This window comes from Papio anubis, chromosome 5 (assembly GCF_008728515.1).
Source record: "Papio anubis isolate 15944 chromosome 5, Panubis1.0, whole genome shotgun sequence".
Taxonomy (NCBI): Eukaryota; Metazoa; Chordata; class Mammalia; order Primates; family Cercopithecidae; genus Papio; species Papio anubis.
This window is the reverse complement of record NC_044980.1, coordinates 30,541,194-30,561,674: the sequence shown is the minus strand read 5'-3', so window position 1 is coordinate 30,561,674 and position 20,481 is coordinate 30,541,194. Positions and strand designations below refer to the sequence as shown.

General features: G+C 38.0%; 1 protein-coding gene across 2 annotated transcripts in view; it reads right to left on the bottom strand.

Moving 5' to 3' along the window:
- Positions 1-6,613: 6,613 nt before the first annotated feature.
- Positions 6,614-20,481, bottom strand: part of CDH6 (cadherin 6) — a 140,651-nt gene continuing 126,783 nt past the window's right edge. For both annotated transcript variants that reach the window (XM_003899539.5, XM_017959464.3), the window contains exons 9-12: positions 19,127-19,248; positions 17,959-18,076; positions 17,539-17,790; positions 6,614-12,605 (exon numbers count right to left, since the gene is read on the bottom strand). In XM_003899539.5, coding sequence (XP_003899588.3) covers positions 12,115-12,605; positions 17,539-17,790; positions 17,959-18,076; positions 19,127-19,248 — 983 coding nt within the window. In that variant the 3' untranslated portion in view covers positions 6,614-12,114. The remainder of the gene's footprint in view (positions 12,606-17,538; positions 17,791-17,958; positions 18,077-19,126; positions 19,249-20,481) is intronic.

Sequence of the window (20,481 nt, the reverse complement as noted above, 5' to 3'; positions counted from 1 at the left end):
AAAGAGGCAGTTAATTTCAGGAAAACATAACGTTGAACAAGAAAGTGAAATTATAGTGCAGTATAAGGCTCAACTGTGGACAATATTTACATAGGAGTCATAATAGAAACTTCGAATGTTAAACAGTTGTGCTATAACTATATTGGAATGATGAAGGAAGAGTGAGTGTGAGAGTGTGAGTGTGTGTGTGTGAGCACATATTTGAGAGAGAGGCAGGCAGTGGAGGGGGAGGGGGAGTTGTTGGGAATATCATAGTCTAAATCCTTACTCTCCATAGTGAGAAGTCAGTAGACAACAGTCAAAACTATAAATCCAGAACTAGTAGTGTTAAGTTGAACCATCTAAAATTGTTGATATTAACCCCTTTTCACCTACAAAAATGGTAGTTTCTAACGACTGCTGTTATTTAGAAACATGAATGTCAATACTAGAAGAGCTATCTGGAAGAGGTGAAGGGGGTATCTGTGGGTAACAAATTGGAAGTGGAGTGGAAAGTTTTTGCCATAAACTTTGAAGAACTATTTGGCATTTTAAACAATATATGAATTTAATAAAGTTAATAAAAAATGAGTAAGTGTCTTACTTCCAAATCACCTAAGTGAAAAGACCCAATGTTACCAGGAGAAATGATTAATAGCAGTAATTGATCTAATTGTGACCACTTTTTCTCCTTTAGATTTTCACCTTTTAAAAAATGACTATTAGGAGAGCTTACTCTGGAAGACAAAAATAGTCTGTTCTAATAGCCTGTTTAGAACTTTAATTGAAAATTTGGTTGCGTCTTCCTCCAATTAAGCTAATTGAAGTGGAATTCTGATTGGGCCCTATGAGAGAGGAGTTCCCCAGCTGAGGCTCATAGAATAACAGCTGACTCTAAAGAGAGAAAAATAGAAGCAAATACTTAGGAAGACTGGTGAATCAACTCTAGAGGGATTTCAATCTACTTATTGACTGACATATGCAGGGAAAGTAGCCAGAAAAGTTCTGAAAAAAAAAAATGTGGGGTTGTGGGAAGCTTCATCAGAGGTTTTAAATAAATGCGTCTGAACTACTCCTGGTGTTTTAATTGGAAACCTGCAACCTTTTCCAGAAAGGGCACCTGTTTTAATCCCTTTATTATTGACAAGCCCATGCCTTGCACCCAACAGGTACAGGAAAGTTGTAAAGTATATGCAAATATTAAAATATTAAATATTTAAATGAATAAATACAATTTAAATACAATATAAAATATTAAAATATTAAAAATATTAGAACTTCCCTCCTCATCCCTTAGGAATGCCTAAGGCCTGTGGAGTGCATAAAATAGCCCCGATTATTTCTGGAGTTGGACTGGGGAATTTGCACTTTAGAGAAGCGTTCTGGTGATTTTGCTATAGGTTCTCGTGCTCTTTGGAGGCCCAGCTCAGGTCTAATGCCCAAACCAATCTGTCCCTCAGCCTTTTCCCACTTGATAGCTATCATTTGCATAATTTTATTTTGCCAAATTCTTTTAAGGTAAATGTATGCCTTTGGACCCTGTTCTTACGCTGCCAATAAAGACATACCCACAGACTGGGAAATTAATAAAGGAAAGAGGTTTAATTGACTCACAGTTCACCACGGCTGGGGAGGCCTCAGGAAACTTATAATTACGGTGGAAGGGGAAGCAAACAAGTCCTCCTTTACATGGTGGCAGCAAGAAGTGCAGCGTGAGGGTGGCGGGAAAGCTCCTTATAAAACCATCAGATCTCGTGAGAACTCACTATCACGAGAACAGCATGGAGGTAACTGCCCCCATGATTCAATTACCTCCCACGGGGTCCCTCCCACCACATGTGGGGAATATGGGAACCACAATTCAAGATGAGATTGGGGCGTGGACACAGTCAAACCATATCAGACAAAAGGGAGCTGAACAATCTGTATTTAACACATTTATTGTTTTCAGTACAAATTACTTACTAAATATATATTTAATTGTGATTTAACTTTTGTAACTGTAGGATTTTTACGTAAATGTATTCGTAAATAAAAAAAACTTTGTCATTTTCTTCTTGATTTATGATAAAGACAGAATATATGTTTCTTTTTCTTTTCTTTTTCTTTTTTTTGAGACGGAGTCTCGCTCTGTCGCCCAGGCTGGAGTGCAGTGGGTGATCTCGGCGCCTCCCGGGTTCACGCCATTCCCCTACCTCAGCCTCCCGAGTAGCTGGGACTACAGGCGCCACCATACCCGGCTAATTTTTTTGTATTTTTAGTAGAGACGGGGTTTCACTGTGTTAGCCAGAATAGTCTCAATCTCCTGTCCTCGTGATCCACCTGCCTGGGCCTCCCAAAGTGCTGGGATTACAGGCGTGAGCCACCGTGCCCGGCCAAGACAATATATTTTTCACATAAAGTAGATAAAGTACTTATCACATAAGAGATGTTCAAAAATTTTAGAAAACGAGCTCAATCATTAATATACTATTTAATATATTTTAATACTATAACTGAATACGTTTAATAATGCTTGAGGTAGTAAAACATAAGAAGACATTGTCATAAATTAGCATTAAATTGGAAATAGAGGCATTCTGAGATAACTCTCAGCTGTTTCTGAATCTCTGCCAAATCCGTAAGTCAGAAAAGAATCATGTGTCTTTCTTACGCTTTTGATCCTGACCTGAGAATAAGAAAAAAAATGGCAATAACATAAACAAATTTCTGATCAATAAACTTCTGTCTTCTCATTTTGTAATGGTCTCACCCATTACAGACAGGGAGGGTTAAGATAAAGAATTACCATATTTTTTTCTGGAATCTATCTCCTCCTTCTAGCTCTCTTAGCAGATTAGCTGTAAGCTTTGACCATGTCTCTTCTTCTTCCAAGTTTCAACCCTTGACATCACCTTAGTCCCTTAGAACTTACCTGTAATATCAGTGACAATTGTGGAAAGAAACCCTATATGACTAAAGTTGAGTTTCTGCTCCTCAGAGGCACCAAGGTTTAACACAGAAATTAAGTTCAGTTACAGAAAAATTAGGCAAGTATGTGTCTTCTAGTTTGGAAACAAAGATTTGTAACTGCTTTTCTGTCACCCAGACTCCCACCTACCTGAGCAGCTGGGTTTTTTTGGGGATTACTGGGGAGAAGAAGTGGATTCTATGACTGCTCAGGGACAGAGCAAGGCTCCCTTCTTCCCCTACAACCACTCCTTCAGTCAGAGTCTAAATCACCTAAGGAGAGACAGGGAGTCCTAATTCCTCTCGTTTTCTCTCTCCTTTCACAGAGCTTTCCCACCCTACAGAGGCGCACTACAATCTGATATTTGCAGTTTCAACAGTGTCCAGCTTGTTCTTATAAAAGCAATTAGAGCTTTTGTAGTCTTGGGTGGAATTTTATGTGTCTTGGGGATATTCTTCCTTAGGAATACTGCTCTGTTTTTATAATAGGAATCAGCTAGGTAATTGGGGTTAATAGTAGAAGTTTGCTTTTCAGGCTCTTTTTTCTTCACAGAGGCTTTGGACTGATCTTATGGAGAGGAATATCTTTGAGGCTGCAGCCATCAGCAGTGTCCGATATCATCTGAATCTGTATAAAGGAAAAAAAGCATCCTTTTTTCTCCCAATAAATATTCTCACAAATGGGTAGGATTGGACTATGCATTCAAAGGGAAAAATGTGGGGCTTGATGGCAGATCGCAGAGTCTGAGTTAAAAGAAGTGAGTTTAATTCGAATTCCTGTGATGGGGACCTAAAGGCAAATGACCCCACTTTCTTTGTGAATGTTAGAACCTATTGTACAGAGCTTTCGTGAGAGTTATATTAAGTAATATAGATATAGTTATTCTAAAGTGCTGTATAAAAGTAAGACATTATTATCAGGCAGCTAAGCAAAGTGAAAAGCTTTAATAAAACCTATCCTTTACTGACTATAAGGAGGCTTTTTAAAAAACCAGTGTGCAAACATGACATTATTCGCCATTAAAAGTTAAGGTTTGGGGACCAAATGGCCCAGGAAGCAATAAGATGATCTAATATGTCAAGAAGGACATTTTAAGAAACGAATAAGTATATTGTAGAGAGAGGTAGGAGACAATCCACTTCTTTTAAAGAGCTGTATCTATTCATAGCATATTTGGAAAAGTACTGAATTCAGGAAAATGAAACCTAGAAAGGTACTCTAAAAAATCAGGATGTAATTCAGTACAAAATGTTTAGTCAGGTGAATTAAGATTTATGACAGGATATGAAACCATGGCAGTCCTTGATGGAAGAGAGTGCACAAAATAGTGTGTGTCCTGTTTAACTCTGAATCCCTATCACCTTGGTCTGTGCCTGGCTCAGAGTAGGTTCTCAAATGATTTTTGGTAGAATGAATATAAAAGTTCAGGAGTATCGCTGAAGGGAGATGTCTCAACCAAGCTGAAATTAATGCCTGAATTGTGCAAAGAGATACCTACTTCATGGTTCAGATTTATTATCAAGATGTATGCCACGGCTTTTTAGCTTCTTCAATTATTCCAAACTTTTGGCAATCACAAGACCAGAATGCTCTTTGCAAATGTTGGTGGTGAGTGGTCAACGAAACTTAGAATGAAAGAAAACAAATTTTTTACCCTCAAAACGTCATCTCTTAGGGTTGGGATGGCACATAGGTCACATTACGCTGCCATTGGTGGCTGCTTGGGGTCTTCCGTTTAGGGATTCTAGGGTTATATCTAGGCGATCCATGAAAAAATGTCAGTTGATTGGCAATGTCTGCCAGGGGCATTGGAGTCAGGGATGGTGGACAAACACCTCTTAAAATGGTTTCTAACTTGAAGGTTGAATTTGTGAACGACTTCCTGCCTTCTCCCTTAATAACACCCTCATGATTATTATGGAATGTAGTTTATTATGGTGACTGAAATTGGAGGGAATTTGTGAAAGATATTGCAAGATCGACAGGGTGGATCTGAGGCTATATGTGGCACAAGCTCTTAGTGCTCAGTGGATACACCTGTGCTTGTCTACATTTCCCTGCCTCTTCCTAGTTAGTTTGGGGCCATGTGACTGAATTCTCCTTGTCAGGGTCACCTTGCAGGCAGTGTGCTCCAGAGGGCATTGCTACTGGGGGAGAAAGATCTACAAACTCCCTGAATTTCACAAGCGTGAGGAACACACTTTATAGAGATGTTGGATTTTGTCTGCTGCCACCGCCAGGTTAATTACCCTAATATATAATTTTTATGGGAAGTGGTTTGTTCAGGTAATGGGAAAAAGCTTACTCTATCTCAATGTTTGCAGGTCTGAGACCTCACATTGCACTCCCTGTCTGCCTTACCATTAGGTAAGGGAAGTTTTCTAGAATCCTGCAGACATCATTTGTTCTGTCGTCGCCTCAGGGGTACCATAATCCTGGGGGTGTTGTGGAGTTGGGGCCAGGGTGGGGTAGTGTGGGGAGGGACTTGGCTGTGGAGCACTGTGCATACTACTGGACAATGTACATGTTCTTCAAAAAGTGTATTTCTAATTGCATCATTCCCTTCTGTGGGTTTCTGTTTCTAAGTTAACTTTAAATGGCAAAACAAAAACAAAAACAAAAGCAAAAGCAAAACAACAAATGTCATTTTCTTTGGCATTCGTGATCCTTGTGTTCTGACGTCATGTGATGTTTCCAAGACTAGTCCCTTTCAAGGACGTCAGCGGAGACCAGTGACATGGCTTAAAATCTCTTTTCTCTTTCCCCTGTTATTCTTTTTGATTTCTTATCTCACTTTATCTCAATCCTACTGATTCCTAAGCCTCCCCCACACCCCTCTACCCGGGCAGAAACAGTTTCTCTCTCCTAAGGACACTTTCATCAGTCTCTCTCATGAGATGTCTCCACAGCACCTTCTAGTGTGTACTGTGGTGATGAGCCTATCATATTTCTTTCTCCCAGACCACGAGCTTCTGGAGAGGAAGCAAAGTACACCAATCTGACTTACTGTCAAATATTTGGCGGCACACAGTGGAGCGCCTAATACATATGGAACAAATGAATAAATGAAAATCTTCTTTGCAAAGCTATGAATTCTCACAGTTAAAAAAATTATGAAATGGCCCCTGTAGAAATAGAAGGCAGCTTAAAAAAGAGCATGCATATAAAATATTACAGCTGTAAATATGCTAAAAACATTTTATTTACTCATAGTATCAGAATGCTGGAAGGGTTTTATTTTTATGTTCCTCAGATCTGACTGCTGTTTTATCTTTTTTTTTTTTTTTAAATCAGAGACCCAGAGACAATTGTTTTTATGGGAGTGAAATAATGGATGGAGGTTTGGGAGGGGCAAAAATATAGAACTGTCCTTTTTTTTTTTTTTTAATCTAAAGCAATTACCATGAAGATAAACAGCTTTCTTCTCAATAAAGCAATTCCATAAATAATAGTAGAATTCTTGATGTCCCCGCAGTAAGAAGTGTGCAGGGCAGTGCCAATGATATATATTGCTGGCTGGGAAAAACTACTGTTTACAAGCTAATTATTGTACAATAAGTCAGCTTTTGTTAGCTCTCTGAGAGGTTAAAACAGCAGGTTCAGAAAGATAAAGTATGTCAGCATGTATATTTAAAAAAACTGTAATTACAAACAATGGTTTGAGAGAATTGAAAAAAAAACAAGTTAGAAAAAAACCAGTTTATTAAGTAATATCATATAAATAACTTGTTACAAAAATTGATTTGCAAAAGGCATATTTACTCTTTGTGAGAAATCAGTTTTTAAATTGCATTCTTTTGAAATTTATAAGTCGAAGAAAACAAAACAAAATAAAAGAAGCCATTTCAAGGAATGCGTATTTGCCATTTGACTGCAACAAAAGGCCCGGCCACACTGAGCTAAAAGTTAATACTCCATTCTTGTAACACAGAAAGCTTTCTCAGGTAAACTGCGAGGTTATGAGAATCCCCCTAACTAGAAATGTTGATGGGAACTGAGCATTGCTTGCTTTTGTTAGGTGTTCTTGTTGCCAAAGACATGAACGATACTAAGAAAACGACAAGAGCTGAGCATTCCCGCCAGTAAATCTTCAAGGGTGGCATCCGTTTCAATTTATACTTGGAAGTATTTTTAATTAAAAACAATCAATACCAAAATGCTTTTATTTTCTGGGTTTAAAAATCACAAATCACAGTGGGAGAATGCCAAATTGCTTTAGCCTGGTACTACTGAAGACGCACATAGCATTTATTATAAGGCCTACTCTTATGCAGTTCACTCTCAAAGCAATGAAAATAATCTCAAACCAAGCAGTACAGTGGGTTTGAAGCGTTCCTACGTTTCTTTCAAGGAGATCAGTTTTACATTTGCTGCACAGCACTCCCCCCGAATGCCTAGTAATTCTATACATTTGATTCTTTAATAAACACTAAACTAATAGATCATAGAAAACTAAAAGCTTAGAGAAGGTGCCTCCAGACATATTTACATGAATAGCGTAGACTCACAAGAAAGACCAAGATCTCATTAGCGTGGAATGCTTTTTGCACAAAGCTGGGTCCATGCCTCATTTGTCAAATTAACCCCATTTGAGGAGAAATTTGAGTTTGTGGTTCATGGGTTTTTGAAAATAAATGGAATTAAGCAACTTGTAAAAGCTCTTTTGAAATTAATCTAATAACCCAGTGGCTCCTCGGCTAAGTGCCTCAGTCCTGTCTGAAATACAGCGGGTAAGAGCCTTTGTTTCCATTTGACCTCTTTTCAACACTTTCATCTGCCGGCTCTGTTGGGCTAATGTTTCCCCCAAATAAAAATGAAAATGCACCATAAATAAGGTATTACAAAAAGGGGAGTAGATTAAAGATTGTCTCAGCAATGCTTAAATTAAATTGACGATGCAGAGACCGTAAACTTCTGGCTTTAAAAATGAGCTATTTCTTTATTAACTTTTAACAAGTGTATGAGTCAATGTATTTTCTTTCTAAGAGGGTATTGCTCTCCACATTAAATATGGTCGGGGTCTGATATTTTTAGTAGAGAATTATCCCTTTAGAAAATTATTCCATAAAGATGCCATAGGGAGATTAAAAATGTTGTGACCGTAAGAGCTACTGAACATTTAAGGAGACCATAGTATAATTCTATATTCTCTGGAAAAGGAAGCTGCTTGTTGGAGCTTAGGAAATAGCTCATTTTCCTGAAGATTCACATGCCAAGTGTTAATTTTTCTACGCTTATAATCTGATAAGGAAGGTTGTGGTGTTAATTTAAACACAGTAGACTGCTTGGATTTTGAGTCCCCTTTTATAATGTCACAATTCAGACAAGATTTCATCTTGATAAAACATAAAAATTAAGATTACACTAAAATGATCCTTGTTAGAGGATACATTTCAAAATAGTGGGGGAATCATGACTTTTTAGAGCCTTTTTCCAGGGTAATTACACTGCTTCAAAACTAGTTATTAGGATAAAGTAATTTATTTGGCGGTCTGTTCCTGGTGAAAATGAATTTAGCTGATAAGGATGAGTACCTGATGTAAATATTTATCAGGAATATTGCACCCAGGAATCAACTTTGATCTTTCTTTTCAACTGCATACTTTTTATGGTGCTTGAGTATACAGAATTGTCCAAGTCATAGTTTACACACCATTATCCCCAATGGGATATCTATTACCAGGCAAAGCATTTGATGTGAAATATTGTTCAGCCAATCAGGACACTGAAAATCTATGTACGTAAAAGTGAAAGTAATGGAAACATTCTAAAGTTAATTTGGATTCATAAAATTTGGATGCCTCTAAGATACAGATTCAATTTTTAAGTACTTTCTGCACAACTTTTTGGGAGCTGAAAATAAAAACTAAACCACATGTTAAACTGAGTTAAAATTAAATGGGCAGGTTTTGTTCCATCTGAAAAGGGAGTAATTTCATTGCTGAACATCCCTTTATGGACCCAAACTGTAAAGGCAGGAAAGTGCTGAAAGAAACATCTATTTACTGTGCCCAGATTCCCTCTCTTGTGGTTCTATGGAATAATATTTGCTTCTTTCCCGTTTGGTTTATTTATTTATTTGGGCACAACTGTTTTTTAGACCTTTCAGAAGAAAGTGGCCAGGAAGTGAAGGGGCTTTAAACAATGGCTTAATGTTTTTTTAAAATTCAGCTTATTCTAGGGAACATCTTAGTAGTTTAAAGGAACTCTTGCTTTTGAATAGACGGTAAAAATATATCATCAGAAAGCTCTCAATGTCCTTGAAACAACCCACAAAAGCAATCTGGTTATGTTTAATGAATTTTCGTTTCTCAGTGATTGAAACAAATATTAAAATTTTACTTCTTCCCACTCTCCTTCCATCTTTCCCATCACCAACATCTAAAATTAGGAAACAGACAATGAAAAAACTGAGCTGAAAATTATTTTTTTCTCCAGTAATCTTTCATGTTGCCTGGGACATAGCAATTAAAAAAAAAACCAAAACCTGCGCATGCACTGATGTTTGACCTGATACTCAGGTGAGGTGGGAAGGAAGTGAGACGAAGCTGGAGAATGATGGAACTATGGCTCTTACTGGTTCCACAATGTCAAAGAATCTGAATTATAGGAAAATGTCACTCCAACTTGATACTTACAATATCCTGGTACTAAATATTTAGCCCCAGTCTCAAATTATCCAATTTCCTATAAATTTACTTCATCGTCAGCTTTTGTGATGAGAGATTAAAGTTATTTCCATAAGTAGTCACATTAACCTGTTCTTGGTATGCTGTGTCATCTTCAGGGAGGGATAAAAGACCTTGCCAATTACATCTCAGATATTCCACTATAGAACTACTTCCTTTCACTTATTAGGAGAACGCAGACCTTACCCTTAAACATTGGAAATTGCTAGTGTCAATCCTCAACTTCAGATGATACCTTTCTTTTTACAGGACTATCTTCCTTGATTCAATTTGTTACATGACATGAAACATAAGGATAGAGACCTCTTTAATTTTACAGTAAATCGTGTGATTAAGGTGCTGTTCTATTGCTATGAATAACTAGCTTCTAACTTTACTAAGTTTTTTTCAACACTTACCTGTGACTATGATACATATCAATTCATTAGAGTGAAGACCTCACATAGCCTTTTGTTTGCATTAGCGCGCGCGTGTGCGCACGTGCGTGTGTGTATGAAGAACTAGAAAAAAAGAAAACCCTGAAAGCAGGAAATAGCTCAAGCATGAAATACTTGTTACTATATAGGGCAGTCCATTATAAAATTGGAAACCATTCAGAAGACACAAGGAATAATATGGTTGTACAAAATTTTCACTCTAATCAGGTAACCCAAAATACTACATTTCTCTTCTTTTAAAGTTTCCATCTTTACTTCTTGGGTAATATGCCTATTTAAAACTTAACTAAACAACAGTGTGTTTCCAAACAGAAAATATGTACTGATATGACAACATCCCCAAATGGAAATGACACTAAAATTATTCATAGAAAATTAATATTAATTGAAAATAAATCCCTAAGACTAATAAGTGAAGTCAGCATATTCTTAAGTGTATATATATACAGAGCCTGTCTTTTAGGTTTTTGAAACAAGGATGTTTTCATTATAGTACACTGGAATTTCTGATGACTGCACAAGGTAAGATTCTAATGATAAATGCCATTAGAACAGCCATGTGAAATAAACGATTTGAATCTGCCAGAAGGATTAGTTCAGTTCAATTGGGTCCTCTGGATAATAACTATGAGGCTAATTGCATAATTAGAGAAATAATAGATTGGATGGATTTTACATTACTTTTCTGTCATAGTTTGAGACCATTACTTTATCATTAGTTCAAAGTCAAGGATGGCAGGGTGGTCATGAAAGCAAAGTTAAAAACAATGAAAAAAATTACTGCTTTTGAAAATCAACTATCATTTTAATTACAATCTTAAACACTTTTGTTTAAGGGAATCCAATTTTCCCTTTGCAAAGGTCTTCCAAACATGGAATATGTAGGTTTTCATCATAATCTCAATGTTGTTTATCCAAATGTATCAAGTTATATAAATATGTAGAGGTTTCCAGATGTCAAGGGCAGGGTATTAGGTTCAAGTGTGGCTGGCTCTAACCTCTCCACTGAACTCCTAGAGTGAGATTTAAGTTTTATTTAATCTAACTTTACTAATTCAACTTAGTCGTGTAAGAAGGATATGAAGAATCTGAATTATTGTACTTCACACTGCTACTTTCATGTACAGTATAGTGGAATGATACTGACAACTATAGACAAGAAGTTAAAATTTGTCTCAGGAAAATTCTTTCAAGAATTTTTAGACAATTTTGGCGTTAGCCTACTGATAGCTGAAAGAATTTCAAGTGACCCGTGATACATGTGGTGGCCAAAACTTTTAATGTATGCTAAAATATATTTCCTTTGTTAACATTATTAGCTATTTCCCTCCCCCTTTATATGGTACAAAGGCAAACTTTCGCATGTCTAGTCTAGGATATAACAAACTATGAGTTAGTGGAAGGAATGAAGTCGTACTAGGTTTGTGGTTGTTTTTGGATGTTACCGTTTAATTTGCTTCTATTCTTTAAGAGTAATGAGCATTTTAACATATGGGTGGATTTGAGGTTTTGAATAGTAGTTGATGCCAGAGAAAGTTCTGGAAGAACAAATAGGATGGGCGAGTGTTATTTTAAATTCTTTGTGACACAAATAAACACCCCTATGTAGTTTATCTCCTTGTGAGCCCATATGCCCTCATTTCTTTTACTGTGATGATATTTTTATCTGTAAAGCACAGTCCTTTATCCATTAGCCTGTGAAATGTACAGTTAGGGCAGTTGGCTGACCTGACATGGAGTGTAGTAAAACACCAGGCCAGCGTAAGTGGGCACATTGCCCTGAGAACAAGTGGATATACTGTTCCCTGTCCTCCCCTCCGGCACCTGCCTGTTGGGCTGACTTGGTTAACTGGATGCACTAAAAAATAAAAATTGGCCCCTTGGAAGCTCATAAAAGTGTACTAGAAAAAAGTCTCTAACATTGGATCCACAGGGACTGCAGCCATTGGCTTTTGGAACGGGTAGAACAGAGAACCCTTCACGGAGTAGTGGATAAATAGAAAGAAATAGCCACTTCACATATTTCGGTGTCGTATTGGAAAATGAAAAAGGCAACAGATTAGGAGTCTTTGTCACTGTCCACTCCTCCATACATATCTGCAAGCTTTTTGAATCGAGGTCCCCAGTCACTAAGGTAATCATAGTCTTGATCTCCATCCGTGGTCACTGACTCCAGCGAGCTCAGGGAATCTGCCACGGAGCCAGTGCCTTCATAGGCGTAAGTGGCCAAGGAGTCGTATGGCGGGGCAGTGGGATCCGTGTCATTTTCCTTTAACCTTTGGTTAATGAAATCTCTGACATCGGTGTTGTCGCGAGCTGTTGGAGTCCGTCGGGGTAGAAAAAGGGCTTCAGGCACAATGTCCCTTCGTAATTTGTTGTCCTCTATGGCTTCAGGATTCCTCAGGGTGCCGATATCAAAAGCCTGGGTGTCCTCCTCTCCACCACCTTCGTCGTTGTAACTGACAATGTTATCTCTGATGTCCTCTTTGGAAATGATCAAAGGCTCTTTTTTTCGCTGCCGCCTCAGAGCTGCAAACAGCACCACTGTCACTGGAAGCAGAAAACAAAACAGAAAGGGAAGGGAAAGTTAATTTGCTGCCCAATTAATGTCAGGAAGAAACACCGTGCTCAAATGTGAAGTTTTAAAAGTTCTCTAGAAAACGCAGACTCAACTTTTATTTCTTTAAGGATGCACTTGCCTCCATCCATGATCAAACCGGGACCCATAAAATGGAGTAAATATTTGAAAGAAGGTTATAATTTAGGTAGAGGATAAAACACCATCACATTTTGGCAGTGGTTCCTTTTTACTTTGAAATGGCAAACTGGTTTCAAGGTAAGGAAAAAAAATGATAAAAAAAAGAAGCTCGGCCTCAGTGAAAGTACTGCAATCAGGGTGCAAATTATGCTGAACACCTAAAATGCTCTGAAACTGGTTACAAGGATAAGACTGGCACCTTTGGGAATGTGTTGAAGGGCTTACATAACTCCACATCTGAAATAACTTTTGCACTATGCCTTTTTTTTTTTTTCCCTGAGAAAAGTGTAAAATTAGTTTAAAACCCAAAGTAGACATTGAATATTTGCATACCTTTCCTACATATAAAGCAATATTATTCCAGAAAATACCTGGAGAGACCCAGATATAATTCAGAAACCCATTTTGGATTTTGAGATTGGCTAATTTGAAGGAAGCAGGTAAGAATCCACATCCCATATTATTTCTGACTGAGCTGAATGAAATAAACACATGTAAGTGAGATTTTTTTATTTTTTATTTTTCAAAGGTTCATGTTCTATACGTTTGTTACTCGGGACATTCATTCTTTTGATTTTTCCCTCCTAACTCAAATTAAAGGCAAAGCAAGAATTGTGTTTAAATAGCTCCTGATCTTTCTTCACAGCTGGCTGGGTGGAACACAGCTGGCTATTTGTAGAGAGACACATCTATCTACAAATGGACAGATGGGTGAAAAAATAAAAACACAGTAAAAGCTTAAGGAGAAAACAGCCATCTAGGTCAAAAAGTGCATTGTTAAACTGGGTTTGTGCAGAGGAGTGTATTACGGGAAGTCACAGTAGTGTCTCTTTACTATTTCATCCACAACAAGGCCCAATTTTTATGAGCCACGAAAACTCAGTTACTGCAATAAGAATTACAGAATAATGTATTTTCAATGAGTGTACATAACTACCTGTATAAGAATAGATGTAGGCACACCCATGTATCTACATATTAAAATTTTGTTAGTATTAATAATAATTGGTTACCAACTGAGAGCTTTCTATGTGCTAAGCACTGTACTAAGTGCTCAACATACTGAATCTCATTTAATTATCATAATAGCCCTACAAGTAGATACCATCATTAAAATCCCATTTTACATAAGAGGAAATTGAAGTTTAAAGTTGTTACATGTACATGCAATTCAAATCCAGGTTGGTCCGACTAAAAAGCCTGCACTCATAATTGCCATGTTTTGAAGCAGGTCTGGAGTATAGACTATTTCCAAAGAAAATGTAACTTTGCCCCTTTCAAGTGTGTGGTTTTGTAGTTGTACACACCCTCTTTTGCTGCCAGAAAGTATCTTGATGCCTTGTTTGATGCACCCATTCAGGGTATTTATTCATTCATGCATTTGATAATATTTATGTAGTGCCTACTCTGTACCAGGTACGGTTCTAGGCACTGAATGAGTGGGTAGGGTGGGGGACAGTTGGATGGAGACAAAATAAACAATATGTATAATAAATAAGGAAATTGTTAGAAGGTGATAAGTGCAATATGAACATGAAAAAGCAGAGCAGAACAAGGTGGAGAAAAATACTTCTGTATATATTTGAGGAGCCCATATGAACATACAGCACAGTTTGTTTTTTTTTTTAATGGAGTCTTACTCTGTCACCCAGGCTGTAGTGCAGTGACACGATCTCAGATCACTACAACCTCTGCTTCCCAGGTTCAAGCAATTCTCCTGCCTCAACCTCCTGAGTAGCCGGGGTTACAGGTGCCCACAACCACACCTGGCTAATTTTTGTATTTTTAGTAGAGACGGGGTTTCACCATGTTGGATTAGGCTGGTCTCGAACTCCTGATCTCAAGTGATCCACCTGCCTCGGCCTTGCAAAGTGTTGGGATTACAGGCGTGAACCACGGCGCCCAGCCAGCAGAGTTTTGTATATGTTATTGGAGGGAGGTTGCATAATTTGAGCAAAGACATGAAGAGAACTGCAGGGCTTTGGGCAGAGGGATGCACATGATCTACCTTTCAGACTGGCTGCCAGTCTGAACAATGACATGGATTTGCAAAACAGACGGTTGTAAGGACATCCACTGGGATTAGAGAACAGAATCAAGCCAACTATCTCTCCAAGAATTAAGCTCTAATGTACATGGGCTCATTCAGTCATGTAAGGCAAGAGGCAGGCATTTATCACCTCCTAATTCTTCCCTGGCTTAAGGTATCTATAGCTTTTATTTTAGTCTTATGCACATCTGAAAGCGCAACTGTCTGGAAGGGAGAGGGCACATTAAAAAAATCAAAGGCATTTATTCATGGTCTAATTCTTCTACAGCTAAAACTGCCTATGTCTTTTCTTATTAGCCCAATGCACATCCGAACAGAATTTCTTGAGAGGATCGCTGTCTAGGAGAGCTCTCAGAGCTAACTTTTATAAAGTGAAAATGTGATTGCTAAGCACATGGGGCAGACACATTCTTAGAAAGTCATGCCCTGATGAGGTGCCCTCAGCAGGAACTGAGTCTCCCCTTTTCCCTTACCCTTTTGAAGCCAGAGGATAGCAGTAAGATTTTTGGGGGGATAGAGGGACAATTGGGCAAATTTGTGTTCAAATCTCATCGTAAAACTAGAGGGTCAAGAGATCTGGGTTAAATTAAATGATTTGACCATTCTAAGCCTGTTTTCTTATTTGTAAAATAAAATCAATAGCACAGTGCCCAGTCTTACTGTCATGAATGTGAAAGTTTTGTAAACTCTAAGGCACCATAAGACATGAGATGTAGCAGTTGTCTGGCTGTTTTTACTGTTGTTTTATTTTTGTAAAATATCCATTACCATATGATCCACTTTCTGGACTCCAGATTTCTTCCTATATCAATGTGGCTTTCCTTCATTTTCCTCCACTTTCTTCAATTGCCACATTTTAAGTTTGGGCTGTCTTTCGGCCTGGAAATCACCCTGCATTTCATAAGTTTGAAAAGAAAGTACAGTGCAGTCTTCAGGCACCAAGCCTGGGGAAGAAAATTTAGGTCGGGAACTTTAGTTTTACCACGTGTTAGACACATGACTTGGCTACATTACTTCACATCTTGGAGTTGCAGTTTTCATATGTAAGGTACAGATAAGTATACACCAAATGGTGCTGAGGATTAGGTGAGAAAAACCTTTGTAAAGCATCTTGCACTGCATCTGACCTATGGTGTATACCTAACAAAGGCTAAATCCCATTTTTTCTCCTTTTTTATTAGGTACAGAGTTCCAAAGAGATTAAACAAGATGTGGGAGGCACTGAGGCCAATTAGAAGTCATGAGGAGACAGTGAATTCATTGGAGGAAGGAAATGAAAGGGGGAGATTCAGTGAGTTGACTAGAAGGAAGAAAAGGGGGAAGAGATAATGGGTAGATGATGATAGAAAGGAAGAATCACCTCCGTCAGATGAGAGTTATCTCTCCTTCCATAGACGACAAAAAGAGTCCATGGAATATGCCTTGGGTACAGCCCTACCAATCCAAGGCTTCTAAAAAAATCACCCTTTTGATCAAAAAGAACATTCATATCTTTCTCTTCCAAAACAATGTTACAGACTCACACCATTAGAAACACTGATTTGTCTTTGCACACTGTCAGTTTTTATTTATGCTCATATCTTAAAATACTTTCCCCAAGTCTTAGTTGACAAAGAGAATCACAGTTCTGTAGTTGAGTTTCAAGGCTTCTGTTATAGTTAGCAGGGTTGATGTGGAGTGTGAAGGAGCGCTCGAGCAGGGATCCCTAGGCATTCTGTTCTTGGCGAAATGCAGGTTCTCTTTTGCTCTTCTCAAAGTCACTCTGTCTTCATTTTTTTAAAAAGAGTATTTCCCCCTGTATAATTCAGGTTGACTCTGAACTTCTTACCTTTTCTTTTCACTATACAGGCAAGCTTTACAAATCTTGCTTTTATTTTTGGAAGGGCTGCATTAACAAATATTTGTTTTCTTAGTTCACAAACAGCCAAGGGCCTGTTGAGAAATCTGAGCTTGACTTGTAGGCTTAATTAGTTGGTTAGGGGTAAAAATTTCATTTGAATCATTGCTGGACCCTGATTTCCATTTTTATTACATTCATTTCTTTTGGGCCCCCATACTTATTTCCTCAGTCACAGAAGTTATTTATTGTTGAGTGTGAGAAATAGACCTTATGCATGTGGCAATCAGAGAGCAATGCTAAGAAGGTAATCATTTAAATGGTAAATCAACATTAGTTTGCTGGGTTAAAAAAATTTCGTAGCTTTTATTTTTCTAGGATGAGAGAAAAGTCAGCACACTCCTCTTCCCACTTTCCCACAGATCTTTAAACTTTACCTTTATAGAAAGGGCCCTCATCATACACTCCATGCCAAACACTTAACAACAATGTTTTCCAAGTAAAAAAAATTACACAACAAATGAAATGAAAAGGGCACATTTATGGTGCCCTGAAATCCCCCGAGATTCATTCCCAGTCTGATAGACAAGAGATTCTTTTGGTGGAACGATTCCTGGGCAAGCAAAGACACGGGCAAGTTTCACATCTGTTCATTTCCCAAAGCCATTTGCAAGCAAAAATGAGTTCACATCGTACAGCACAGATTCTCAGTATGTAACTCGACTCACCTAGATCAGGCTGTATGCCTTAATGGGGGAGGCAGATAAATCTAGAGTGTCACAGTAACAGTGTGAGCCCCTCACCATGGGGAGATAGGAGGCAGGGAGAACCAGTTTACCTAGTAGGATCACGATGCACAGAAGGATGGCAACCAGAGCCCCCGTGCTCAGTCCCGTGGGGTGGATGAGCGCCTCCGCATGGCAGGACTGCATGTTCCCGTGGTGGTCACATGCACAGACCCGGACAGTCACTGTCCCAGTGCTGCTTTGAACTGGGTAGTCGTTGTCTGAAATGACCACAGGCAAGAGATAGGTGCTCATCTCGTGTCTATTATAGCCATTTTTCCGAGTTAAGATTCCCGCCGTGTTGTCTGGAACCGGAAAGCAGAGTGGTGAATGTTTGTGGATACTGCGTCATGTATTGAATCAATTGTGATGGGAAAAGATAGATATAGATACAGATACATACACATACATATACATACAGATACAGGTATGGATATAGATGGAGGTAGAGAAGGTAACTTGAACTCATTTACCTTTGTTGTCTTGAATGGTAAAGTTTGAGCCACTGGCTGCTTCAGGGGCCAAAGAAAATGAAAATTGGTGCCCACTATAAGGGTCGTCCTTGTCAACAGCATGCAGGGTCTGAATTAACTAAGAGAAAAACCAGAACACTGCCATAAAATTTTGATAACTCAAAAGTGTTTCTTACCGTTTTGCAATAAATTGCTTGACAAAATGATTTAACATTTTAAGTATAAATATGATAGCCTTTAAGTAATGTACAGTGAATCTGCTCTATTATGGGTTAGAAAGCCAAAGGGCAAGGAATGATTCTTTGTTGTGGGGACACTCTAGGACGTCCTGTGCATTGTAGGATGTTAAGCAGCCACCCTGGCCTCTACCCACCTGATATCAGTAGCAACTTCTAGTGTGACAATCAAACTCTCTCAAGATACTGCAAATATCCCCAGGGAGGAAATCACCCTGATTGAGAAACATTTGGCCTTGAGTGATGCAAAGCTATAAAATATCCCAATAGTCTGTGACAACATCGCACTTCACAAAGTAGAAGTTCTCTTTGGACAGTCTGTCTAGAAATGCACTCTTAGCATTACATAAGCTATCAACTTGCAAAAAATGGAAAAGAAAATAAGTATGTAGAACACGATAACTTCAGCTTTCTACCTGCACGTGTACTTTAACAGTGTACTTCTATTTTCACAAACTGAAACATAATTTTTATATCACTGGCAGCAAAGACCTATTTCACATGGGGACAAATGTGTAAAATAGGAAAACATTCATGAATTTGTATTACTTATACAGATGGTCAATGTAAATAAGTGAAATCATGAATTATAGGCAATTATAAAGTATGTTCTAGTTATTACTTCAAGTACATATGGTAATTAAACTATCTGTTCACCAATAAAGATTTTTCCAATTAAGCTGTGACTAATCTATTTTAATAAAAACTTAAGATCAATTTGGAATCAGCCTCAGTCTTTGATGAACTTCCAGTTCTTCAAAACTGTTAGTTCTCATATGTAAGTCCTGGTTCTTATTTATAGTATTAATTTCCGTGGCATTCACTTCATAGATAATTCACAACTCTCCTTCAGCTCTGTGAATCATCTCAATGATTAGAAGATCTAAATTAATCTGACGTTCAACTTGAATGTACTTTTTAATGAAACTCACCTGATCTGCCTTTGCTTTTTCACAGACAAAAGTTTCATAGAACTCAGCAAATTCTGGGGCGTTGTCATTGACATCTAGAACTTTAATATATAGAGGTACTCGACTACTTTGCTTTGGATTATCTGTCACATTCCAAAAAGAAAGAAAAAGCCATTTACATGTTGATTGCCGATTCCCTTTAGACAACATCCACTCAACTTCTTCATTCTCATTCATGCACAGATTCCCCAAGCTACTGTACTACTGGGCATTAAGTATCAGTGTGGTCACAAAAAGTAGAATTTGATTATTTGGTACATCTGGAGTTGGATGCACCTGTTAGAGATACATGGGTGACAAAGCTACTTGTGTTGATATAGTTCAACTGTATAATAAACCTTAAGATAACACAAAACCAAGAAAGGCATTTTAAAGGTAGATTTTCAAGGAAGCAGGCTGACGGGGAGCATATGGACAAAAGGAAGAAGAGGGAAAATGAATGAACCACCAGAAGACCAAAGGATAGTTATTGGTCTTAGTGTTTTAGTTTGAGTGCTGAACGAGAGCAAGATGTCATGCTAAACACTTTGCTATATTATGTTATTTAATGTTCACAAACTTCTGAGATAGACAGAGTTACTGCCCCCATTTTATAGATGAGGAAACTGAGACATGGAGAAGTTAAGCAATTTATCTGTGTTTACAGAGACAGTAAAGAGAGAAGTCCAGGTTCAAACTTGGATCTGTCTGACTCCAAGCCCAGGCTGAAAGCCCAGGCTTTTCATCTGGAACTAATGATAGAGCGGAATCAATGTTTGCAGACCTGAGATAAATGAAGTATTTTGGTTGCCTTCTGTGGTAATCTTTTAGCACAGTATGGAAGACAGATTCCTGGTGTAAGAATCAGGAGTTAGAATCTATCACCTCAGCTCTCTTCATTTACTTCACTTGTATGTCTATTGTTTTTTCACTTTGTAAGTATTTAGGGAGCATCTAATACCTAATCTATAGCAGCCTCTATTTGGGATGTTGGGGCACTGGGAAACATAACAAAGATCCTGTTTCCTGCAGCTTTATTGTAAAGGGGATGGACAAACCATAAACACATAAATGTATAATGTATCAGATGGTAAATGCTATAGAGAAATTAAGTAGGTAAAAAGGATTGAAAGAAATAGAGCTGTTACTTAGAATGATGACCAAGGACTGCTTCTCTGATGAGACATCATTTGCCCAGAGACATGAATGAAAAGAAGATTTAAGCCATGTGAATATTTCCGACTCTTCAGGTCGAGGAATCAGTATATGCAAAGGCCCTGAGGTGAGTGGGAAGTGGTTTTATACAAGCTTTTGGTTTCTGTTATATCAAAGGTTGT